Source organism: Taeniopygia guttata, chromosome 2 (genome assembly GCF_048771995.1).
Source record: "Taeniopygia guttata chromosome 2, bTaeGut7.mat, whole genome shotgun sequence".
NCBI classification, from domain to species: domain Eukaryota; kingdom Metazoa; phylum Chordata; class Aves; order Passeriformes; family Estrildidae; genus Taeniopygia; species Taeniopygia guttata.
Window position 1 is genome coordinate 63,693,139 of NC_133026.1, and position 26,117 is coordinate 63,719,255.

The 26,117-nt window shown below is 40.7% G+C and overlaps 1 protein-coding gene across 1 annotated transcript; it reads left to right on the plus strand.

Annotated features, from left to right (window-relative positions):
• LY86 (lymphocyte antigen 86) lies at nt 1-26,117 on the plus strand. Its single transcript, XM_002197983.7, has 5 exons — nt 1-273; nt 13,847-13,933; nt 15,375-15,503; nt 22,385-22,437; nt 25,370-26,117. Exons 1-5 carry the CDS (start codon nt 153-155, stop codon nt 25,463-25,465), a joined length of 486 nt encoding a protein of 161 aa, XP_002198019.3. The 5' UTR covers nt 1-152; the 3' UTR covers nt 25,466-26,117.

Genomic DNA, 26,117 nt, shown 5'->3' on the forward strand with positions numbered 1-26,117 from the left:
CATTGTGGGAAGCTGAGGCTGCACTGGCTCACTTAACCCTTTTGCAAGCACGAATGTTGTAAGTCCCGTGTCCCCTGGAGAAAGGAAGGAACACCTCCCTCCAGTGTTAGCAAGAGACAGAAGTGATCCTGCAAACTACCACCACCACCACCATGAAGACATCAAATACTCTTCTTTTCATCTTAGTCCTGCTTTACATCAATGCCAGCACACAATGGCCTACGCACACAGTCTGCAAAGAGGACAACTTGGAAATATATTACAAAAGCTGTGGTGAGATTTTTTTTACATTTCCTTTTCCTTTTAGCTGCTCAACAGAGTTGTTCTTATACGCAGTTAGTGATGATTATAAAGCTAGGCAGTGAATGGAAGGGTTACACTCGCAAACCTACTCTGGGTTTTGCATCTAAAATATTTTTTGTGTTTCAAGTACAGCTGGTTTTGGTTCACATACACACAAAGCTAACTGTATTTAGAAGATAATAAAGAGGAAATAATGTAACAATTCAGAATAATAAACCACTGTGAAAACCCCAGTTTAGCATAAGATCTTTATCTTGAAGATAGGTTAAAAAAAATAGGAAGACCTTAGGTCTTTAACTTTTTTTACTCCTGGGATGAAACAGGCTCTTCAATGCACGAATCTGCTGCTTTCCTAATGTGCAATGAGGCTGTGGTGATGTGCTTTCTGTCCTCCCACTAGGAATGACAAGGGACCCAGTGTGACAGTGGGAAGAATTCATGTTCTCTGCCATTGCCACCACGCTTAGTGAGACTTCAGCAGCAGCCCTTACCAGAGGCATTTCCCAGGCATCACAGGGTTTTGTTTGTTCTTTAAATCTGTAGAGAAGAAAAGGAGCAAGCTACACTGGAATTGACTGAAAATGAATTCACTGAATGGTGCCTGCTTTCCACCTCTTGCTTTGCTGGCCGTGTGCCTCGCCTATTGTGCTGATCTGCTTTACAACTGGGACAAAGGGAATTAGATTCACAGACGCCTCATTCATTTTCCGCACGTGATTTGAAAAGCGATTCATGGCAAATGAGCACCCTAGAGTTTGTTTTTCCAATTCATCCAGTTACAAAGGGTTTTCCCTGGGGCTTTTCCTCGCTTGTGGCTTTCATGCGTTTTTGCACACCCATTAAAATAAAGCCAGTGAGGGACAAGAGAAGTAAATAAATATTTGCAATGCTATTCTTTTCTGGCCTGCTCCCAGGGGACTAAAGTCAGCCTTCACGTTCTATAAATGGGTATAATGCATTAAGAAAATATTTAATTAGATATTGAATACAGACTTTGGTATTGCCTTCATTTTAGTAAAAATGTATTGCATAAGTGAATTCTGTTCCCTCAACAGGTCTCAGTCAGCATGAGATGCCTTGACACAGAGGCACAGGCTACAGTCTGGATGAATTCAAAGTATGATGAATTTGCCTGCTGGCATGTGCCAGTTAAATGTTGCTTCTTACTGTGCACATCACTGGTCTAGCTAACAATATGTATTTGTTTAGAGCCATTTGTTTCTGTCACTCCCTTTGGTTTGCCATGAACAGAAAGAGAAGAGGTATATTCATTCAGGGGGAATTCACAAACTGAGAAGCACGAGCCAGAGATCATAAAGGTCAGGTCCCACCACTTAGAGTTCTGTTCTCCTGGGCACAGCTATGGGAGATGAAAAGATCACACAGATGTGAAAACAATGCAAGAATTAAATAAGATTCCTTGTTTGAAGTCAGGTTTCTTTCTCCCTTACTGCTCTGTCAGATTGAAGTTGAGGCAACTCACAACTGCCATCACAATGTCCTGCCTTGCCTTTTCCAGAGGCTACCACATGTGTAGCATCAGCCCAAGAGATACCTTCTGCATTGCTTCTGGTGCAGTTCATAATCCAGCAGGTTGCATAAAGGAGAAGAATTTAAGGTGCTTGGGGTCAAGCTCCAAAATCTACAGGTCAGGAGGATCAATCCAAGTACAGTAGTCCACATCTACTTCAGAGAAGACCGTGTCCTTACTGAGCTCACTGGCAAGCTCACAGTGGTGCACAAGGTGCTTGCTGATCACCCTTTCAGGAGAAGAGGAGCTTTGTCTCTACTTCATTTCACTGTAAACCGTAACTAGATGGGCAGAACATAACTCCATTTTTCATCTGTGTCCTGCCAATTGTTCTCACCCCGGAGGACACACACTTGTTAGTTTTTGACAAGACCCTTTCCCAACAAACCTTCCCATTACAAATTTGTAATGGCAGCAACTGCAGAGTTGATGTTGGGCAACTGCCCACACTCTTTAGCTATTTCAGAGGAATACTGCCCCATAGGTCACTCAGTCTGAAAAATCCCTTTGCTATTTCCTGCTCCACTGAAGATATCAGAGGATGTCCCATTTGGGGGATAACATGAGCCACAGTGAAGTAACAAGTACAAAATCTTAGGTAAAGGATTGCCTGTTGACTTCAAGAGGGTGAGGATTTCACCTCTAATGTTGTTACTATAGACTCTAGGATGTTATCAGGGAATTAGGATTGAATCAAGGAAAATATAAGGATGTTAAAAGAATTTTTACCAAGTGCTTCACAACTTGTTTCTGCAGCTTAATGTCCTCTCTCAACAAATTATTAGAATTCAGTTTGAGCATTTAAAGGGGAGCCAAATACCCATTTTTTCTTTGCTGTTTATCAGATTCTCTCCTATTATGCAGTAAAAAAACTGACTAAATTCAAAAATATGGGCTAATTTAACTGTGATTAATGCAACAGGGAAGTTTAGGTGGATAACTCAGAATGTGAAGCCATCTCCTGTACCAGGAGTAAGTTGCAATTGCTGGTAACAAGCTATTGTTCTGGCTGCACCGTGCTCCTATAGCACGTAAGGTACAGGCATGCATCAGGCCCCCAGCCTCAGCCCATGCTCTGGATCCTATAGAAAGCATCCCCATTCCCATTCAGCCACATCAGACTAAATGTTCTGTAACCAGGACTCCAAGTCATGCATCAAAAGAAAGGGCTAGACAAGATCCTAGTGATCAGTATAATGCAACTGTAAAAAAGTAATCAGACGAAAAATCCCAACAGGACGTCCATGGTAAAAAAATCAAGCTGAGAGACATGTGGTCTAAAAGTAGAGTAAATAGACAGTGTGCTGCCTCCTCTATGTGACCGCAGGAGACATTATACCGAGACAGTCTATAAATAGCAAGACATTTCCTATTAGGGTCACTCTTCCTCACAGGAACAAGTGACAAAAATGAAGGAAGATCTCAAATGACCACAAATCACTTTAGAAACCTGGGCAGAGATCCTGAGATAAAAGCAGCACAGGTTAAACATCTCTGACTGAGAAAAGAGAACAGTAATTGGCAAGTCTATGCACAGACATGAAAAGAACCTGCTACATAAATGGCCAATTTCTACTCCTTTTAATTTCACTGTAATAATGCTTTTGATCTTTCTGGCTACATTATAAAGGGCAATTGTCTGGGAAGGGAAGGGCAGGTAGGCAATGGTAACAAAGTGCCTTGGGCAGATGCCAGTGTTATTTGAGTAATAGGCATCCTCTTGGAAGTGCAAAGTCCAATGCAGTCAGAGACAACAGAACATAACTCCCTAACACGTGTACCAGCACCTGCTTCTAGATCATTCATGTAAAGCCTAATTGTTTTAATTAGCCATGAAAACATTCTTAGTATGTAGTGTTCAAATGGGACCCCCTTCGTAGGGGAAAGCAGGTGATGGCTCCTGCAGACACAAGAAAACTATTTTCCAACTATTTTTACAGCCCTTTCTTGAAATATTTGTGGGCCTGTATTAACACTTTAGTGCTTCAGAATACCTGCTTTTGTTTCAACCAGCAAGCTTGGTGATTATTTAATTAAATTATTTCGATTAGGACCTGGGAGATCTCAGAGCCGCCCATTATTTGAAAGTGTAGGTTTCTTTACAGTGCAGAAACACTGATAAGACAGAAGGTTCTGAAAAAGGGTATGGACACCATCAACCATTAAGGACTTTGTTTTGTGTGCAATGTAATAAATAATGGGGAATTTCAGGGAGCTCTTCAGAAGAGTCAAAGCAGTAGTATTCAAAGATGACATCTTCAGAAATACTCCCAAGACTATATAAAACACTGTTCAGACCACATGAGGTTTTTAAATATAGACAAACATTTTTTCCCAATTACTATCTGATTTTGTTTTCTTGTTCTTCCGTTTTTTCATCTGAAGCAAGGTTAATAACCATTAAAGTTTCAGGAGAAGGAGTAAACAATCAGTATTCATTTCAACCTTCGGAATTGAATATGACATTGGCTGCACCCTTCATAAGTTTTATATATGTATATCTACAAATTTTAAAATAATAAAACATATATAGGGATAAGGGTAAATGTTTGCTATAATTCATGTCTTCTGCTAGACAAAGAACCGGGGCAATCTGGTCATCTAAGAAATTATTTTTACATGACAATGCCTCTTCCAAAACAGAGGAAGGTCATGCTGAACTTATGTCCAATGAGCTCTATGTTTGCTTGTATAGTTCTATGTCACACTAGAAGCAGTGTCATTTCTATAAACCTTTTTCCCAGCCTCCAGTGGCACAATAGGAGGGAGCAGCACTGCCCACTTCAGTACACACTTGCATTAAATTGCATTTGTAGATAGAGGAACTCTCAATTTTATGGCTTTTTTTTCAACTGTGTGAACTCAGATTTGGATCTCTGTTAAAATGGCTCCTCAAACTCAACAAAGTGTAGAACCCACTCTGGTCAGATAGTGCACTATAGACATGCTCCTGTTAAACTCTACATTGAGGGAACTTTTCTGTGCTTAAAATAAAAAAAGTGGCAACAGAGACCAATTAGCTCATGATTTCCTGATGATTCATCTGTCCTTTCTGAATAGTTTCAGGCTTACTAGGGTCCCCCTCACACACTCATTATACTTTCTCCTATATACTGAGAGATCAAAGATACTATTTTTCTTAAACCCCCTGTTCCTTTTTAAAAACTATACCTGTAACATCAGGTGTATTATTAAAAATACACCTGCTCATTCAGCAATACCAGCTTATAAACAATACTGTTAAATTGGCACTAATTTTACAGCATATGACCCTCTGTTCTCTATGTTAACCAATATAACTAGTCCTTTTCCCTCCCTGACCACACACTTACATTCTTTACTTAAAGGATATAAGTAATCTGATAGCTTCAGCTGGAAAAGAAAGGTCTGCAAAAAAGCTCTCACTCATGCCTCTTCAGGGCAAAAATTCTTCTAGACACTTGGTAAAAAGAGGTTCTTTTTCCATTATTCTTTGGATTTTTGGCAGACAGATTGAGCCAGATGCTTCTCTTGGACTTATTTATTTATTTCCCTCAAACAGTCTCTAGCAATTGCTTCTGCTTCTAAATTATTGAAAGCCACACGACACCAGCTCCCCTCTGATCTTTTGTTACATAGATTGCTAATGGGCAAACAATCAAAGAACTTAAGAATTCCACTTGAAAAAAATTTTTTTGTTTGTTTACTCTGTCCAAGCCATCTTACTGTCATAGCTTTGCTGTTGAACTCATCTGGTATAACTTATTTATTCCAAGGGGAAGAACAGATGTGTACATGTATATTTCTGGCACCAGATCCTAACAAACTGAAACTATCATTGGAATCAAGGTAGCATAGTTATGACTGCACATGCAAATCTTTTAAAATTTTGGTCCCTACATTAATTAAAACAATCCCATCTATTTCATTCTCCACATCACATTAGAGGATTGAAACTTTCTTTTTTTCTGTGTGAACTCATTAGGTGATTCTGAACATCATTTTACCCTTCTTTCATGGGGGGAGAGTACTCAGTAAGTTTTAAAATGTAAATGACATAGAGGAGCAGGACTTCCAAGGTACTCTAGCAAAAACATTAGATTTGGTACCTAGACTTTAAATCTTTCAGTAAAATCAATATTAATGCTTTCAGTGAGACTAGTAGTGGAGAGAATTAATCTCACTGGCTTTAAATTCTCCCATCTAATTTAGTTCTCAGTGGTTTCCTCACAGAACCAAATTCTTCACCAAATCAATTAAGGTCCTGCACCATGGACTGTAAAAGAGGGTTGTTTATGTGTGACAACCTCTCTTGCTTATCTCCAGCTGATAAATCTAAACTGGTTGGCATGTTTTTCACCTACTCACTTTTGCCACGTCTTTGGTAGCTGTAGCCACTGAGTCACTAAGGTAAATGTAAGGATGAGTGGTAACAGTTCAGAAAGCAAGCCATAGAAAAATATGTTCTCCTCTTTGGAAACATATAGGGGAGACATACCTTAAAAATGGTATATTACATTACAGTCAAGTAATACTGTGGGCAAAGCTATACTGTCATTTGCTATTGGATATTGAATCCGAGCCTATGGAGGGAGCACTGTAATACACTAAACAAGTGAATCACAGCCATTTTAATAACTTGACAAAAATTTGAGATTAGGTCCTGTATTATATAAAGCAGAAATTGTCAAAAGGCACATTAACTGCATAAAGTCAGGAGCAAGAGCAAGCCACAGTTGATATGAGTGCTATGCAAAGCCGTCTCTGTAAGCCTCTAAGCAAAAAAGCATTGCTACACTTTCTTGACATTGCTACATCATCTAATCTAAAGCTGTGACCCTACTATGTTTACAGTTTAGCAAAGAAAATAGAGGCAGGAGATTAGACACTCACAACAATTTAATATCCATTAGGAAAAACATCCGAAGTATTCTAAGAAAAATTAACACCTCAAAATCAGCATTATTGTGTTTTGGTGTCACTGAACCAACTTTGAGGAGGCAGCCTAAAACTAGGCAGAAACAGAGGCCATGAGGGACAAGATGTCCAAATGCCTTTTTACAGATTCACCACATACCGAATTAAAACCCTTTGGTCTATTCCAGATGCTGCTTTTAGACTCAGGAGAGCTTCTAGTTGCCAAAAGCTAGCATTTTGAAAACTACTACAAATTAATTCAATGCTTCAGTTTCCTCTTCACCTGAAGATGGATGGCTCCTGTCAAATGATCCAGCAGTGATCAGGCAGGTGGGAACCCAGCTAGTTTCCTCAGCAGAGGGAGCATGCCATTCCAACTGTAGCTTACTGCCATGCTCTTGTAGTGGATTTAAGCCCATCAAGGGAAAATGGGAACATTTAGCCCATTTATATGCTGCTGATTACTGTTCTGGATAATCAGCAGTATAGCTGCTACCCCAGAGCATGGCATGTGCCTGACAGCAGGGCAGTTTCCAGCAACATTCGGTTCTATTTCTGACACAACTCTGAAAGTCTGTTGTGACTCCCCAGTCATTCTGGCAAGCACTGATGTCCAGAGATCTCAGTCTCAAGTAGGGCACTATGAAAAAATTATTAAAAAAAAAAAAAAAACAAACAAACAACACATTGAAGAGGGAAGAGACAGCTCTGATTAGGTATACAGGCAGTTACTGTAAGCATCTTATTCATCCAGTGCATGGTGTTTTCTTACCAGCAGAAGAACAAAGACTTTCTCTCTCTAATACAGTCCCTGCTGGGCCCAAATTAATGCAGTATTTTCTTGTTCACTTCTGTATTTGAAGCCTGCCTTGTCTGCCTTTCTCAAGCTAACTAGGACAAATCAGGATTATCAAGTACAGATCTATATGTGCTATGGCTCAAAGCCTGCATCTTCCAGTTTTGTCCTCTTAAACAGGCTTGGATAAAGCTTTGTCATACCACACAAAGCACAGGAACCCCCCCTTTCCAAATACCACCTCTGGCAAAAGCAAGGAGAGAGCCTTCAGATGGTGAGCCTCCCCTTAAGCCTCAGCCAACAGCTCTAACAAGCTTGCTCTCAGGAAAGGTGTTTCAAGCAGGAGAAGGCAGAGAAACTCAGGACATGTCTTTGACAAGGCTGCTTAATGCATGCTAGTCACATCCCCAACCCCCAATAAAGCCCTGCACCTGTAGAGAGCCCCTCACACCTTCTGTCTTCACTGGGCTTCCCTTCACCTCATCATATCAGCCTGGTGCCAGAAAAATCTCTTCCTCTCCACCTGACATTTGGAGAAGCCTTCTGAGTTACTGTTTCTTAATATTTGCACATTTTGACATTGGTAATACTTTGCAATGAGTTTTATTTGAAATACCAAGAGAAAAAAATTTATTTTATACAATATTAAAATTGCATTTTATTCAAATTAATTTCATAAGACACTGAAATCACCTTGCTCCAAAACTAAGGCCATGATGCCTGTGCCTTAATCTATCCAAGTAATATATAACTGCTCTATGCATTACCAGTGTTCAGTATGCTTGGGAGAGCACTGGAAATCATTTAATTGTATAAACCTTTTTTTTTTTTTTTAAGTCACATTTTAAGTTTATTTTGCTAGTGTCCTGGGCTTTTTTAGTTTATAGATTATACTGAAACCAAATCTTTAGGCTTCACTCTACAGCCATGTAAGTTTTATCAGAAAGCAAGCAGAGTTATTCACTCCACTGAACATCTCCAAAAGCTTTGGAGATTTGGGTTAAAGCAACCCCAGAAACCAGAAGTTGATAGCACTCTTTGCAAAGTAGAACTCCCACAATCTGTAACCCCAGGACATTAAGGATACATGAACTCTAATCTTCCATATTCCTTCTCCTCTGCGTTGCCTAAGGAAGTCAAAAAAGTTCAGCTGATAAAACATACAGTTTTATCTGCAAATGAGGCCAGACTGACTGAATTGAACTAGGCCAGAATTCCAGTCCGAATTAGGCAAAAACCTGGAGCTGGTCACGGCTAAGGCAAATGTCTTGGGATGAAGCATTCTCATTATAAAGTAGTCACAGCCAGTGTGAGCATCACTATTTATTCTGCTCTCCTCTGAACAGAGGGTCATTCTGCCCCTCCCAGACACGTCTGGATGTGGCAGTGGCATGCAGTAAAGGCAGGCCCAAAGGGAAGTTCATTAAACTGAAAGTGCTCAGGGAAATGCAGATGCATAACCAGAGAGCTGCTAATTCACCTGATGCTTCTTCCTCAGTAGCCTATAAGTAGATTCCAGTGTCAAATATAACCTTGAGCATTCAGGTTAATTTATTTAAATAGACATTAAAGGAAAATTGTTGAACGAACACATAAAGTCTGAAATCCCAAACAATTCCTCATTCTTTCCATCTCCTTTCATCACCTTGAATGTTGTAAAGACTAATGATTTAATTTTATTAAGAGCTTTGAAGGTGAGGAATATTGAGTAACTGCTAAGTGTTTCTTCCTTGTGCTAATTTCCATCTCCTCTAGCACTAGCTTGTCCTTACCTGACCCTAGCCAAGTGCAGTTGTATTATTTCATTCCATTTTGTGGCTTATCTGCTCCTAAAAGTATTATGAAACACCCAAAGCTTACCAGTTTGGAGGGTCTTCTTACCACTCCAAGGCTTACAGATGTGGACTTTTACAAGCAAAGCTCATCTGCTTGCTGCTGCTATTCACTCATACCGCTGATTTTCATGGTCATATGGAAACAATGTGATTTTAGAGCAGATTCAGAAGAGAGAGAAGCCAGTACAGGATAGTTAAAAAGACTGGCCGGGGGAGGGGAGAGGGAAGAATAAAAGACAGAGGCTGTTGTACACCAGTGCAGCAAAATTCCTAGAACAGGTGCTTCCCATCTGGCTATGCAGTTTCTGTGATGCCCAGTTAGTCATCTAGCAGCTCAGGCTCTGAGGGACATTGCCACAGTGAGTTAGCACATTATCATTCCCAGCTGTTCACTTCATCCTGTGCTCTGGAGATCCCTCCCACGAGGCTGTAAAGGCAGCCCCAGCTCGCAGCCCTGTGCCTTTCTGCACACCCATGTTCAGCACAGGCAGGAGCCACTGGCCCCACAACTGCAGTAACCAGGGCACATCTGTTGTCCTTGTCCCTGAGGTTACACTGCTGTAAATATGTCTGAGCTAGTCTACCTATGAACCTTCTGCTAATAACACAAGCAGGGGGAAAACCTCTAAAAAGAAAAGTTAAGGAACCCATCTGAGCTTCTAGGCGGTACTACACACACCTGCTCAGTCTTCTAAGAAAAACCCGGCCAAACCCATCACTGTGAGCACCTCAAATAGAAAGTCAGGCTGAAATCTTGCACTGTAGTGCCAGTGCAGATGGAAAACCTCATCCCAAATCAATATAGGAACAAATCTCCACCAGGGTACTTCGCTAAGGGTGAAATGGATGGTGGGATGCATGGGCTTAGTTGACACTAAGCTATGTCAGGGGTGATCAGTAGCAAGAAGCCAGGTACATCCCAAATTCAGCTCTCACAAAGCAGAATTGTATTACAGAAGCCAGTCTTCAGTAAAAGCTGGACAGCTGGGAACTCAGCATCAGCCACAGCATCAGGTTCAAATAACAGGTCTGGAAGATCTTGGATTGCATTGATGGTTTTAAAAAGCCAAAGACTTTCCCATTTCCCAGAGCAGATGCCCAAAATTTAGGACTGCCTAGAGAGAAACTTGAATCAAAATTCTGCTTCCAGACACCTTTCTTGCTAGCTGTAAATATGTTGCAGCCTAAGTCCTTCTCACTAGATACACAAAAAATGCCCTTTTCCCCCTCAGTAAGCAGATTTTCACTGATAAACCTCAATGTGTTTGCAAAATTTCCAACAACATTATGAGTACTGGTGATTTATCAAAGCTGAACTGGAAAAGAAAAATTCTGCAACCAGTTAAAGAGTTTCTAGCTTTAATTATGGGAGAGGGAGCAGATTGAAGGGAGTAGGTGGAGGGAAGTCTGGGAACATACAGTACTGTGCACCACGAAATGTTGCAGGGAAGTGGAAGGCTGAAGGGCAGCCCCACGTATTTTAGAGATCTAACAGTAAATGTTATTGCTCTGCACATGTGAAAGACATAACATGTATTTTTTTTCAGTCTAACCAGCTCACTTCAGATTGAGGCAAACACAGAAGAATAAGTATTAAACCTCCATAGGAGGCACACAGTGACTCACAGTTGTACATCTGAGATGAAAAACAAAACCGGCAATTGCCTTGAGTTACCTTGGCCACAGGAGGGACTCCTCATGATTTAAGGAAAGAGGTGTATGCCACAATCCCTTAATGCAGAAAGCCCAGCTGAATTTCAGACTCTTTCACTTCTTATGAGGCTTAACCCCACTAGTTACATTAATTTTGTTATAGTAGCAACATGTCTCCCCTACATGTTTGGAAATCCAGACTCCCTGACACCATAGCTTTAGCAATACAGCTATCCTTTCAATTGATTTCAGCGGGAGGTCCCCATATATGCCACAGTATCTAAGATTGCAAAGTTGGATTGCTAAATCTGAGCAGGAATTTCCACGGGGAAATTCCTGAGCAGCACAGGGATGGACAGAAAATTAACTGGGATTCTTTTGGCATTGGAAATTTTTACATTTGTCAGCAACAGAGTAACAACACAAATTCCAAGTGATCCAATTCACAAATTTTTCTGCAATTCCTCATGTAAGTGCTTCCACACTTTCGTCTTCTCTGAGGACTAGACAGCACCTCCTGGATATGTCAGGATCCTATACTGCATCACTACCAGTGCAGTAAAAGACAATGTGTCATCTGTCAAAGGAGCTCAACCCATAGAAATAGACAGACATTCAAACTAAAATAATCCGGAGATCAGGGTCATTGTAAGAAGCCCAAGCTTTCCAAAAAAGTTTGGTTTCGTGAACATACCCTTTCCACTCAGTTACTGATGAGAAATTTTAAAATAAAAGTTCAAATTCTAGCCCTGACACCACAATTTAATTTGTTCATTAAAGTACAGCCTAGTCTCTTTGAAAAGAGAAGAGCATTATATAAGTTCTGCTGCCAGGTTTGACCATAACTCCCTGTTGAAATTGCAGAACCAACAATTTTAGTAACTCAACAACCAGCACTATTTGTAGGCATCAATGCCCAAATTGCTTTGAATCCGAGCAGCTGCTTCCTGAACCTTATCATCACACCACACACAAAACAGAAACAAGGGGGGTTCTAGCAGAAGTGCAGAGGAATGCGGAAACCAAGCCCTGAGAGATGGTAGAAACCAGAGGGGAAGCAGGAGTAACGGTCCTGGAGAAAAGAGAAGTTTAACATACTTTCCAGCTGGAGCAGGAAACTGCTCTCCTAACCAATCCCAGCAGCTTCTGAAGCTGCAAAAACAAAGCTGGAACTGACAGGCATGAGAAAAAAGAGGAAAGACAACCCTCTGATTGTTGCCACACTTGATAAACAACTGCAGGCATTAACTTTTTATCCCAAGATGATTATGCAACTGCAGAGACTGCCTTAGTGGCATGGAGGACAAAATCCAGCACAGGGACACAGAGCTTTAGAAATACCAGTGTTTTTTATCTCCCTCCTTTGAACAGTCATTTTAATTTACCAAAATTTATGGCTTGGGTACTCCTTTTAGACCACACTGATAATCTGTGGGCTCACAAAGCCTGGCTTAGTTAAAGCCCTCCAGGTCCTCTCAACACTTTCATTCATTCTGTGATCGCCTCTAAGCAATCAGGTTTTGGTCACACAGGCTTGCCGATTGCCAGCTGCTACAGCTGTGGGGCACTGCTGCAAAAACAGGGCTAGACTATGGGGATGCTGGCTCAGCCTCACAGAGGGCACTTGTGACTCAAGTTTCACCACAGCATCAAAGGAAAATTCTCCCAACCTGTTATTTTCAATTCAGTGAGAAGATTAGTTCAAGCAACAATAACTTAGAGACAGAACTCAGTTCCCAAGACTATATTTATCACTATCAGATCTGTGTAAACCAAGGAGCCTATGGCTGCTTCTGCACATGCCACAGTTGCTTCTCTTTTTTCCACAGAGGACTCTGTTGGATTTGCAGGCTGGCTGGAAAGCCATAATGAGGGACAAAACTATGCCTAAAGCAAGTTTGAGGCTCAAGGTATCTTTCCAAATTGGCCAAATCTTTCCCTCCTGCCACAGCTTTGGAAAACAATTGTACATTCTATTGGTTGTGGCAGCTGAACTGTCAGTGGTTGCTGCTGCCTGTCACCAGAGAGTGACATGTCAGCAAGCCTTCAGGCACAGCATCAAGTCTCATGGAGGCTAGCAAGGAAGAAGGTGGAAATGGTACGAAAACAATTGTGTTTTTACAAGAGTTTTAGAGCTTTTTGCAGAGAAAAGGATACTGCAGGAATTAGAAAGAATCATGTTCAGAAGAATAATGACAATTATCAGTCAAAGGACTTCCTTTGGCCCCACAGCTCTGCTAAAGTCTCCCAGGAAAGGAGAAATGTAGAATATTTTCTCTCTTAGAAATATCAGAAGATGATGGACCCAGAAAAAAGTGCTGCCTTATCCCAGTTAATACAATTTTATTTTCAGTTTTGGACTTTTCATCCCACTCCAGCATTCAGTTTCCTAACCAGCTTGACTAAGCCCTCTTGTGATACAAATTAATTAATAAACACCTTGATAACCAGTTGCTCCTCAGTGCTGAGGAAGGAATGGCAATATGCAGAGTCTGGGAAGAGCAGTTGTGCTGAGACTTCACCATTGAATAAGTATTGGCTATCCACCATTGTGGGGAACTTGCCTTCTTTGAGCTTGGTAATTTTCCTACACAGTAGATTCTAGCTTCACACAAGTTATCACCTACGTGCACTTCAGACTGAAGGGCGAGACTTAAGGACAGAAGTAGATACTGAATGCAGGGTATGGGAGCTCTAAGCACTTATTGGAGAACTTTTAAGAAATACGTAATTTGTTTTTTGTAACACTTATACATTTTATATATTATATATTATATATACAGTCTCGTTAAAGATACAGCTTGTAGCCCATTATTTTCTGTTTTCAAACAGATCCCAAGCAAGATTTTGCTCTCAGCATTGACCAGTGTTCTGATATTGCAACCCACACCTTTAACATCAGAGCTGCAATGGTCCTAGGTAAGTGAATTGCTATTTTCTCATGCTGTACACAGGTAATTCATATGTGAGTGCTGGTATTAAGAAGTAAACAAGGGTGAGAATCTCCTATATGAATATATGAATGGGCTTAATTTCTTAGAAATTTCAAAACCCGTGCAAGGTTACAAAAATGTCAGTTCTGTTATCAGCTTGGCCTCAAACTACATATGTCACCCTAAAGAGAAGTATATCAGCTTTCAGCCCCTATTCTGCTCCTACTCTTCATTTGTACACATGGAGAGCCAAGGGGAGGCTGCTCTAGAGCTCAACATCTTCATAGCTAAGTCTTCTGGGGAGAGTTTGTTGACTCTCACACACATTCTTGTGTCAGTACCTCACTAAATTTCCAAGGCTGTGACCCTTGCAGGTAGGGGACTGAATGGACTCCCACAGAGCAGCATGGGGACACCTCTCTGTCCCTCCTGGGCGTACAGAGGAGCATGATGGAAAAGTGCTGGCCTGAGGCAACAGTCATGCCGTGCAGTTTGCCACCTGTGCTAGCTGAAATTATACCCTTCAGTACTTGACTGATCAGCAATAAAGGCACAAACTGGGTACACAATTTCATATTAGCCATAGCTTGCTTTGTGATTCTTTCACAGGAAAGCCACCTCTTGCAAACCTGAACCCCAAGCTCATCTAGATCCTGTACTACCAGAGCATAAATATGAAAGTGCTGCTGTATGCTCTAGCTGCTGAAAATAAATTTGTGTGCCAAATGTCTTTTAGCACATGAGAATGCTTCTTTGCATGCAAAAGGTCTTCCTTCCTGAGAGACATGTGGGCTATTTATCCAGGGAGCATCAGTTTTCAGGTGGCTACAAAAGTAAACAAGCCAAGCCTGAAAAAAAAAAAAAAAATCACACTACAGACATTTGCAAATACTTTTCCCACAAGTCAGATTACAGGACCTCTGTCTAAATCCAGTAGCGTCACTGGCTCCACCTGTGTCAGCAAGCTAGGAGCAAACAGGCAACCTCCTAGCACTGCCAAGCTGTAGTGCTGGTCCCTGGCACAGGTTTGGCTCAGGCCAGGTACTGTTTTCCCAGGCAGCAGTTACAGATCACAGGTTGCTCCCAGGGGCCCATTGGATATGATGCCTCTGCTAAGAACACAAGAAAAGTTTAAATGTAAGGACATGAGATTTGCTATGACATTTGACCGAATCAGAAAATGGTCATGGGCATAATTTATTTAACAATCAAGGTAACTGCTATTATGTCCCCATGTCATATACCTTGGAGGGCCTAGAGACCTGTTCCTGAAGCACAGATTTCTATGTATCAGGAGTCCTCTCTGAAGAGAAAACATCCAATGGCTCAAACAGCAGGGAGGAAAAAATATAATCTTTTTTAAAATACAGTAATAAACCTGTTTATCCTTGTGCTTTCTCTGAGCTCTCTTTCTACTTTGTGTGTAGGATACAGCATCAAGGAACTCTATGTCAAGCTGGACATGATCGTAAATGGAAAGACTATCTTAACCTACTCGGAGACGCTTTGCGGGCCGGGTCATTCCAAGCTTATTTTCTGTGGAAAGAACAAAGGAGGTAATTTAGGTGGCACTCTTGAGTGTTTGATGGCTACTGAATACTCCAAGCAGGATGCGCCCGCTGTGCTGTTGACTGCACCAATACATCGTAATGTTCTGTTTAATTCACCAGCATGTTAATGGGTGATGGGAACAGAGACATTTTAATTTAAGGGCCTGCTTTTCCCCACAACCTGTTTGTTTGCTTTACTTTTAATCACAGAATATTGCACACTCTTGGGATTTCAAGTCCATTAAAAATAACTGTGGTTATGTGACCCCTATCCACCAGCAAAGAGGTTCATAAGCCCTATTTAGAGGCACGTGCTTGTCGTGTGAACAAGAAGTATGACAAAAATAAAGGCTAGTTCTGTAAAAGAAATGATGAGCAAACAAACAACCATTCTGAATATGTTCTTCACTATCAAGCAAGTCACACCTCCTGTCCTCAAAGGCAATTCTTTAATCACTTTATGAAGAAAAATGCTTGAATAATGATATTTGGAACAAGATACTATTTTCTACCATCTATGGTTTGCATCTTCTTTCTGTTCAACATATGCCTGTGCAGCAGTCAAATGAATTCAGCTCATGCCAGTCACATTGCCAGCTGGTGAAGACTTGCTCTAGTTGGTTTAGAGTGCTATTACTTGCCCCAGAAAACAGGCATCTTTGGGCCCAGGTGAGCCTGGGCAGCTCAAGGCCCCTTCTGCCCCAACCCAGGCTAGGTAGTGCCAAGTTAGCTGTGTCATGTCTGGAGGAGCTGTGGTCAAGCTTCTGGACTCCAGTAGTCATGTATCCAGTAATTTTTAAATCCCCCTCACATCATGATCATCTATTTAGGTTGATTTTATAAAAATAAGTAGAGCCACAGAGAAGTTTGAGTTGTCAGAGCACCAGATAGTTACAGAAGCTCTGCTTTCCTTGAGTCACTCACATCTTCAAGATGATAACACTGCAAAAACTCATGTGCAAGGGCCATGAGTTTAAAGACCATGAACAGCACTACTGCTAAGACAGTTCCTGGAAAATTACTAAGACATTTCACACTGCACAAAACTATCACAAAGAATAATAGAGAAATGCTGCATGAGCAACCAATTATGTAAATCCTGTAAAGCCAGATAGACAAAAAAATTAAATTCAGAAGTTTCTTCAATTGTGTATTGAATTACAAGAGGAGAAATCCCACCCACAGACCTACTGAAAAACTATCTTATTCTGATGAAGTATTTAATAACATCCTTTAGTGAATACATTAAGGAGAAGTAGAGTCAGTCCTGAGCTGAGCACAAGCTGCTATTCACTCATTAAGCTACAAAGCCAAAACCTCCCGGGGTTTCCAAGTCTCTTAATCTTAAACTGACAGGCGATTGTTTCTGCTAATTGAAGTACATTATGATATAAACACATAGTTCGTTGTTTCAATAATACTATATATCTTCATCTAGAAGTAGCCCTACTTCAGTACAAAGACATCTGCCATGCACTTTTTAATACACACCCTCTCACCCAGTAGCTGTTTTTATTTAGTAATTAAGTCACAGTGGGAAAGAAGTGAACTTTCTCAAACAGGTTCAAACTGAAAATGAGGTATTTCTTAATAGGTTGACAGTCAAATCTACCCGATGTTTTAGGACAGAGAATTGACAAGACCGATTTAAGGCTGTTCAGGCATAATTTACCATATGAGCACAGTTGTAAATCTGACTTAATGCCTGAGCAAGAGGGACAACTTGTGAATGTCCAAGTATGCAGACTACTAAGACACAGGAGAGCAGAGAGCCCTTTCAGCTGAAGCTTTTCATAGAGAGCCTCTTTTCCCTGTTGTATGGGCAACATTTCCAACATCTGGCCAGACCTGAACTGAGTTTAAATATAGTTTCACACAGAATTTGCTTGCCTTTCACAAGGAGGCTAAATATTGTCTGCTCCTCCCTCTCCCAAAATTAGACAGAACATCATCCTACTACAGGTTTTGTTGATCCACTTACTTGTGGGGAAAAGCAGAACAGAAGCTACAAGAAAAAGAGACTTTTAAGAGCTGGCTGTGGCAAAGTCTTAGTTATTTGAGGGAAGTTTTCTTTTTTTCATGTCTACATTTTTTTTATGACTGGAAATACTCTGTATGCTGGAAAGACTTAATATAGCTGGAGATTTCATGTTCATCATAATCATATAGTATTTACTATTTTTGTTAACCAAAGGTCATGTCTGGCACTGCTCACTTGGACTCATAAATAGGATTCCAAGATCTTTTTCTTTGAGCTATATGTCTGTTGTGAAGTTGTTAGCTAAAAGTTTGAGAGGAAATTTACCATTGTCTATTTAGGAACAATAGCAACAGAATTGCTAAATTCTTTGTGGCATAACGTGAACTCAGGCCTTCCTCTTTTTTAGCAGAATGTGTTGGTTATTCCAAATTTCCTCCAAAGAAAACAATTATGTAAGATTTAACAGATTTCCCAATGCAATCACTAAAATCAGAGTGGAAGATCTACCAGGGTAATATTAAGCAATGTGCCAACCACAGCTTAAGCAAAACTACCTGACAAAAAGATAGCTGCCTCCTCTGCAAATTTTCTTTTGGGCTCAACTGACATAGGCACCATCAGAGCACTTGCACAATTCCTTGTGCACACACCCCAGAGACCACAGAGAAACCTCCATCTTGCTTCAGACCTCCATTCTTTTACATTTTTGTCCCTTTCAGTGGGCGTTACAGTGAGCAAGTTTCTAAAACAGTATTTGTGAATAAAAGTAGAGAACATAACATGAATTAAAAGACTGGCTATCACATTGAGAATGTAGGTAGCTGTTTCTGAGAAAGCAGCTATACCACAAAGCTAGGTCTTTGGGCTGACACACAATGCCATCTTGCTTAGCCCCTTCATCTCACCTTCTCCTCACCAGTAAAAAGATTGAATCTTTCTCACCTGGCCCTGTATTTACGTATGGTTTTTCCCACTCAGCTATACATCTGTTGCTGGCAGTTATTCACATCATTTCTACATCCATAGCACCCACAGAAGCTGTGTGTCAGTTGCATCAGTGCAAGATTGTGTCCTAGAAGAACACCAACATGGAGCATTGAAGTTCTAAAAATATTTAAAACATAGAAAAAGGAAGAGGTGGGTGCAGCTGTACAGGGCCTTTATATAGTATAAAAGTGTGAGAACACATAAAGATTTTCAGTGAAAGGAAGATTTGAGAAAGAGGAGTGAGAATTTCATTATAGGTGTTTAGTCAGGAAGGAGAGGCATCTTCATGATAACTAGTAATTTGAAGTAATCCTCAGGAAGTTCTTACACATTTGAAAGCTCTGCCTCAAACTGGAAACTACTAAAGGCATGCTCACTAGCAATGAAAAGGACTATGTCCCTTTTGGTAGAAACAATAGTAAAAAGCTGCTACAAAAATACAGTCGTATCACCTTGATTCAGTGGTACAATAGAAATATTTTCTAGGCAGTTCTACAGAAATCACTTTCAGATAAATCTATAAGAAAAAGGGCTGAAAGCAAATCACTGATGACAGCATGCTTGACAGGTACCATAAATTGCCAGCAGACAAAAAAAAAAAGAAAAAGGAGAATATTTAATTGGAAAAATGCATTCATGGTTTATGCTCTTCCAAATGTGTGAGCATTTTTTGCAACCATATTTGGGCTTTTCTCTAGGAAGACCATAGAATTCTCTTAATAAGATAGGCTCGGTGTTGATGACAGTTACACTTACTGCAGCAGATGTGTTCATCCTCTTTCAATGGAGGAATGTAAAAATGTATGAATATGTGGAGGAAAAATGCATATTAAGGATGCTGTGATAAACTGCAGTTCTTCAAGCTTTGGAGGATGTTTACACTTCTAGAATTATAGTAGAAATCCCCATGCAACTGGAACACTGAATGGTCTTTGAAAAGCCTGATCCACTGAGGAGGTTTCCATGGTCAAAAGTGAATATGAATGATAAAATTCAGCAGATTTATGAATCCATAGGTCTCAACTAGCTGAAAATGAAAACTGCTCTTGCTTTCCTATAAGGACATACTTTCAAAGCAACATAGATTCCCCCTCCCCATTGAAGCAAGGAAGGTTACAGGAGTTTTCCAAAGGACTGGTTACAGAACCACAGAATTGTTGAGGTTGGAAAGTCATTTGAAGGTCATCTAATCCAGTTCCACATACTTCAGACAGGGCCATCTGACAGCCAGTTGCCCAGGATCATGTCCGGGGCAAGGTTTTTAGATATAGCTAAGGATGGATGCTTGGATGTTTTACAACCTCTCCAGGCAGCCTCTGCCAGCACTCACTCACAAGTTTTTCCTGATGTTCAGGAGAAGACTCCTGTGTTTTAGTTTGTACCCACTGCCTCTTTGCCCTGCCACTAGGCACCAGGAGAGACAGCCTGGCTCCATCCTCTTTTACAACCCCTCTTCAGGTATTTGTACATATTGATGTGCTGTCCCCTAATGTTTTTGTTCGCTACACTGAACAGTCCCAGCTCCTTCAGTCTCCTCATTGGAGAGATGTTCTAGTCCCTTAATTATATCAGTGGCCTTTTACTGGACTTTCTCCAGTAGCTACATATGTTTCAGCTCTGAACCACTGCAAGACCCCTGGTTAAAAACACCTAAATAAGGGTAAAGCTGAAGCATAAAACAGTAAATGTGGACCTCAAACGGGACAAGCAGCACCTGCTGGTCCACATTTAAAGTCTCCCTAAAAGATAATACAGTGATTTCTTTCATAACTGAGCAAAGGCAGAGCTACAACACATCAGAGCAATCAAGGAAAACTTCTCAGAGTGGGCTGAGGCAGAGCCCTGAGACTGCATTCATCCAGTTATTTTATCACAGTGAAGTGTGTGGGGAAAAATAGCTTCTACCTACACTAGATGAGAGATTAGCATTGCCATCATTTCAGAAGCAAATTTATGGCCTGATGACACCTACTTCATTTTAAAATACAGGCTTTGCACAGTCTGAATGCTGCATCTATGTTTTTAGAATCTGGATGGCTTTCTGAGAACCTAGATGAGATCCTAAGAAGCCACATGATGCAAGAGAAGCTTCCATGTCCCCCCATGCAGAAGGACTTTGGGTGATTGTTCACAGCCCAGTTTCCTCTCCACTCTCCTCTGCTGTCATCCAAAATTTGCTAGGCTGTGAGCTGACTGAAGAAGAGGTAGTCCTACAAGGCTCTCTACTGAACAAAAGGACACGCAAAGCATGAGCCCCACCACTGCATGGTCCACACCACCCTGAGGGGGCAGCTCCCAACATGCCTTAGATCACATCAACACACACAGCTCAAGTCCCAGGGGAGTCACGCATCATTATGCAGTCTTCAGTGCCTTCAGTTCCCATTTAGAGTCTATTAAAGCTGTGAACCGAGAGGTGGGCTGTACTGTATTTTTAAAATTTTTGAGTCACTGCTCTCTGCAGTGGAGATGTGTCAGACTGAAAGGTGATGGTGACTGCTCTCTGAAAACAACAAGACTTCTTGCTGTCCACTTGAATTAGCCAGGGATGCAGAGGGGAATGAGTACAGTATAATTGCTGTAGCATAGTTGACCAGTTTGGGATTGACAAGACAAGACATACTTATTCTGCTCTCTGTTTTGGGATTAGGTTTTTCAGGGCAACACTGAGTTGTTTTGCATCTTCTCCACCTCCCAGAATCATCAGGGCATTACTAAACAAACTTCTCACCAATGCAAAGGTATAGAACATTGGTGATACCTCAGGTTTTGCCTTTTCCTAGTTTATCTTATTGTCATGATTCTTTCACATAATTTTGTTACAAGACTAACATTTCATGTCATGTGTGGGAAGAACTTTTGTGGACTTTTTTGTTTTCCAAGTCCGTGTATACAATCTAAAGATGTTACAAAGCTTTTATCCAACTTTTCACAAGAAACAGTTTAAATCAACAGTGAGACTAGACTAAAACAACTCTCTAGAAGTGAAAAGCATCAAAATGCCAGCACATACTCATATAAACATGATGAAACACTCTTCTGTCACTGTCAAAGTAAGGAATATTTCATGACACCTACAAAAAAGAATCCTTAAACAGTTCTTAGAATTTTCCATGACTTGTGTGGGGCAAGTTGTGCAAGAAATTCTGAAATACTGAAACATCTACAAGTTTTATTTTCAGACAAGTCTGTACAGTTTGGCCCAGTAAGCTATGAAGAAGTAGGAGGAACTGCAGAACAGCTTGCTAATTCTCTCCATTAATGCCAAAGTTGCCCTTTCTTTAACAGCCAAGAGCAGGCATGCCTCGTATGATTAGGGAGATGAGGATTGGAAGGTGGAACTCCCAGGCTCTATTCCAGTCACCAACACAGTTGTGATGACTTTAATACCTCATGTAACTTCTTGATGAATGCTCCTTCAGCAGAGAGACAGACATGTTCTTATTACTTTAAAGTCATGTTCAGCAAGCAGTCAGAAATCCATACCTACAGCTCAGCTCAGACTGTTTTTTCTAAAAGTTACCAAAACAGTACAGTTCAACTACTGCAGGTGTTTAATAGTTCATGCTAAAGGACTTGAGTCTGGCAGTCCCCCCCTCGCCTTCATTTTCAGGATGCGTGATGACATAGGTACACCCACCTGGTTGTGCAAAAACGTGCTCCCCTTTTCCATTCACATGAGCTGCACTTGCTCCTTGAGCCCAAGCTCTGCCTTGCTTTCCCCACAAGACAGCATATCTCCTGATATTTCCCTCAAGGGGGCTGTTGCAGGACTATGTATGGAGCATTTTTGCAGTTCCATAATACTTGTCACTGAAGGCTTTGAAATACCATTACCAAAAAAAAGCATCTATGATCAGCTGACTTTTTCCTTCATGTGCTGCATGTCTAACCATCCATCATCATTGTTGCTTTCCAGAACAACTCTATTATGAGGGGCCAGTCACACTGGAAATCAAAGAAATCCCTCAGGTAAGTTGGTCATGGTTGTGTTGCCAAGCAGAAGGGCTTCCCAGACGAGGTATGGTCAGAGGATTACCAGAAATACCACCAGTACATTTCAGGTTTCCCCACCTGGCACACTGGATCTGATAGTACTTTATATTAATAACCCTTTTCGATATGAAATTAAGCAGCTTTGCCTATAAAGAGTTACAGAGGCACTACTATCCAGCAACAAAGTTGTTTGTTTTTTTTTTCAGGACAGCAGATGTCTGTACCAGCATAAGTCAGACATCCATAGAGTTCTTTAGTAGGCTCTCCCTCTCCTACTCTTAAAATAGCAAGAAAAGAAGCAGTTCCAGGGGACTCTCAAGAGACCAGGGCTGCAATTTTGCTCAGTCCATAGTGAACTGAACAATTTGGAGAAGCTCATTCATCCTCTCTGGCTATAAAGGCAATTTAGATAGCTATTGCAATTGAACAGGTTCCACTGTACATACATGGTGTCAGGCAGAGAGACCAAGGTCTTCTAGATGACAACTGAAGGTGCAAGTTATTATGCCAAGCACATTTTCTCTGGATTTATGAAGCCTTAAAATAAGAAAATAATTTCTTAGGAAGGTGAGAAAACAGGCAGTAGTGTAGGCACTGCTCTGAATTTCCTGGTCATCCATTACAGATGCTCTTTACTGGCAGCCTTCTCCACACACAGCTAAGTCTCCTAGAAGAGCAACCAAATCACACTGGAAAAAAAGATTCAAATGCTGAATGCAACAGTCTCTTAACTGGGCACAGCATGAAGACATATTTGATCAGTATACAACAAAGGATTTATTAGAGAACTACAACAAAGAGATTGGATTGAAGGGAAGAAGGCAAAGTCTTTGATTATCACGGCATCTTGTTGAGAATGTGGCAAAGAAAGGATCACAGTCACCACTGAAAAAGTACAGAGTTCAGGTGCTCAGTCAAATACCCCTTAGATTTACTCAGAGAAGCACAGCATGAGTTCTCAGTTCTTCAGCAGCAGATATAAAACGTATGTCAGAGGCTCAAAGATGAGGTCTGGGATCCGCTCAGCACCGGATTGCTCTAGGCAGGAAAAGAAAACAGGATCAGAACAGGGATAGAGAACAAAGACATGAGTCCCAAAGAACCAGGTTTGCCAAGACCGGCAGAGGTGATAACAAGGATAGCTGGCTTCTGGGAAGATTGAGCCTCCATAAGGGCTACCATTTCATATGTCTCTTTGGTGATAGGAGCAACCAGGACCTTAATTTTCCCAAAGCTTTCACACAGGGAGCTGGACCCCCAATTATGTAAGCTGTTATCCCACCCTAACCAGCCTGCTTCTCTAAAGGCTATACTATACCTACAGAAGCTGTGTTGGGCACTGCCTTTTGATGTCTCACACAGGACTGCCTGAGCTCACATCAATCATCATCCTGCTCCAGGAGCAGCTTTACTAACATGATTATGTAGTCAATACAAACGGAAGAATAGGTCTTTAAACTAAGAAGAAATCATAGAAACATGCACACAGACCAGTAAAACTCCAATTCTGGGAAAATCAGCTGAATTTTCAGATAGTTTCTGGAGCCAGAAACTCCAAGTCTGATCACAAGCCTCTTTTAATAACATTTTTCACCACAAGTAAAAAATTATTCTGAAGAAGATAAAAAGAAATCTAATCACTAATAAGCAATTGAAATAAGTTATTATGAAGTCTCTTCCATGAATTAAACCATAAGCTTTTAGAGAGTTAACATGCTTGTGTGAAAAGGAATAGGAAGCCTCTTCTGTTAATTAATCAATTAGGCAAATAACACCATCCTTCCATGCTGACAAAAAGGAATGATTCCATACAGCAATAATCTTCTGCTCATTGCAAAGCCTGAGGGATGCTCGCATGCTCCACACAGAAATTACAACTAGGCTCTGTTCTCAAGAGTATGTTGCCACTGGGTCTCTCTCTAAATTTAGATTTTAGTCTTATCTTGAACCTCTCTGTGAGAACGCAGGCCAGGTATTGCTTTAAAAATCCCATTGTAAAAGTAAAATGCCAAGAATCCTGATTTATTCTATCCATGCCTCCTTCTATTCCACAACCAGAAGGGCTCTAAACAGAGCATGAGCATTCTGTGGTTCAAAGCGAGGAGGTCACTGCTGCCAATCTCTCCCACCTCACATTTTGCTCCCCTCCATGCTCCAGCAAAAAAAACCCAGAAATAATTACTGCAGTGCCAGCAATACACAGTGAATAAAATCTAGTGCACATCTTCTTCCATATCTGTTAAAGCCACCTTGGTCACCTTGGTACAGTGCTTCTCCAAGTGTCTGGAGAGTGCCGTTTTGACCTATACAAGCTAGCCATGGCATCTTTAAAGTTCAGATTTTTTTTGCATTGTCATGATATAAGTTCTCCCCAAAGGCTGAATTCATATTTTCAACTATACAATTGGAAATTAGACTACTTCTCGTTTTATTATATAGGAATTCATTATAGATTGAGTCATCTCAATCTACACACTTCCCCCAGCGTGCTCTGTTATAAAAATTCATATCACTAACACTGAACAACAAGATCCATGTAAGAGAAGTGCCAGAGAACTGAGTGCCTCTTTTTCCAGTTACTAAATAACACAGGCCATATTGTGCTTGCTCATAACAATCATGAGAATTTACACAGATTTGAAGGGATTTTTTAATGCAGCAAAACATTTCATTCCCCTTGCACTGTTTAATTTTTAGTTTATACTGTCAGCATTGGTATCCCTGAGGAGAGTATTTTGGCAGAAAATATGGGCACATCCTTTACCACCTCTGAAACATTTGGACCAGGAAGGTTTTGGAGGAAATTGATGAGAAAAGAATTGTTCTGTTTCTAAACAGAGGAGTCAGAAACTTAAGCAGTTATATAGTACTATGGGCTAATCTCTTGATTTGCATTTTTCTCATACAGGGAGATTACACTATTTCAGCAAAGCTGACTAATCAAGATCACATCGTTGTCGCTTGTGCCGAATTTACTGTGAAAAATTATTTAGACTATTATTAGCAACAAACCAATTTTGTGAAAGCTACAGACTACCAAAACTATTCAAGTCAAGTAGGCTGCTTGCATGCTACAACGATTCTGAAGAAAATAATCCTTACATGGTGATTCTCATGCTGTTGCTCTTTATAATTTGCTATTTTCAAGAAGTTACTAGATCCTCTAGTGGTAATTTTATCTCTAAATGCACACTGCAGCCTACTTTTTTCTTCTAATATATACAGCTGTAAGAAGAAAGTATCCAATACCAACACTCCCATCTTAGGATGAAAATAGCATGAGGCAGAACAGGCGAGAGCCTAAACACTTTTAGCAGTAAGTTATGGAAGTATCCATTTCTAACACAGGCTAGAAGATGACTTTCACATATATCACATATTATGCAGTTACAGAACTCAACATCTTAAATCTTCTCTAGAGCCTGTCTGGAGTTTCCACTAGCACAGCTTTTGTTATAACCACAGAACAAAAGGAAATAGGATGAACATGCCTTTTTTCCAGTGATCAATGTTGTGTCACTGGATTCGTACCATTCTAGTCTTCTGGAGTCTACCTGGAATTTTTTGCACTGTAATGTCTTTTAAGTGATGCGTGAATCATTCTGTACTTAGGCTATGTGCTATTCTTGCTTCTCAATAAATTCATAATGAAAGAC

Bases quoted from the DNA above. Each gene is read 5' to 3' on its own strand.
- LY86 (XM_002197983.7), top strand. From the start codon at position 153: ATGAAGACATCAAATACTCTTCTTTTCATCTTAGTCCTGCTTTACATC. The intron at 274-13,846 runs GTGAGATTTTTT...GTTTTCAAACAG, and splicing joins AATATATTACAAAAGCTGTG to ATCCCAAGCAAGATTTTGCT. The intron at 22,438-25,369 runs GTAAGTTGGTCA...TTTCTCATACAG, and splicing joins AAATCAAAGAAATCCCTCAG to GGAGATTACACTATTTCAGC.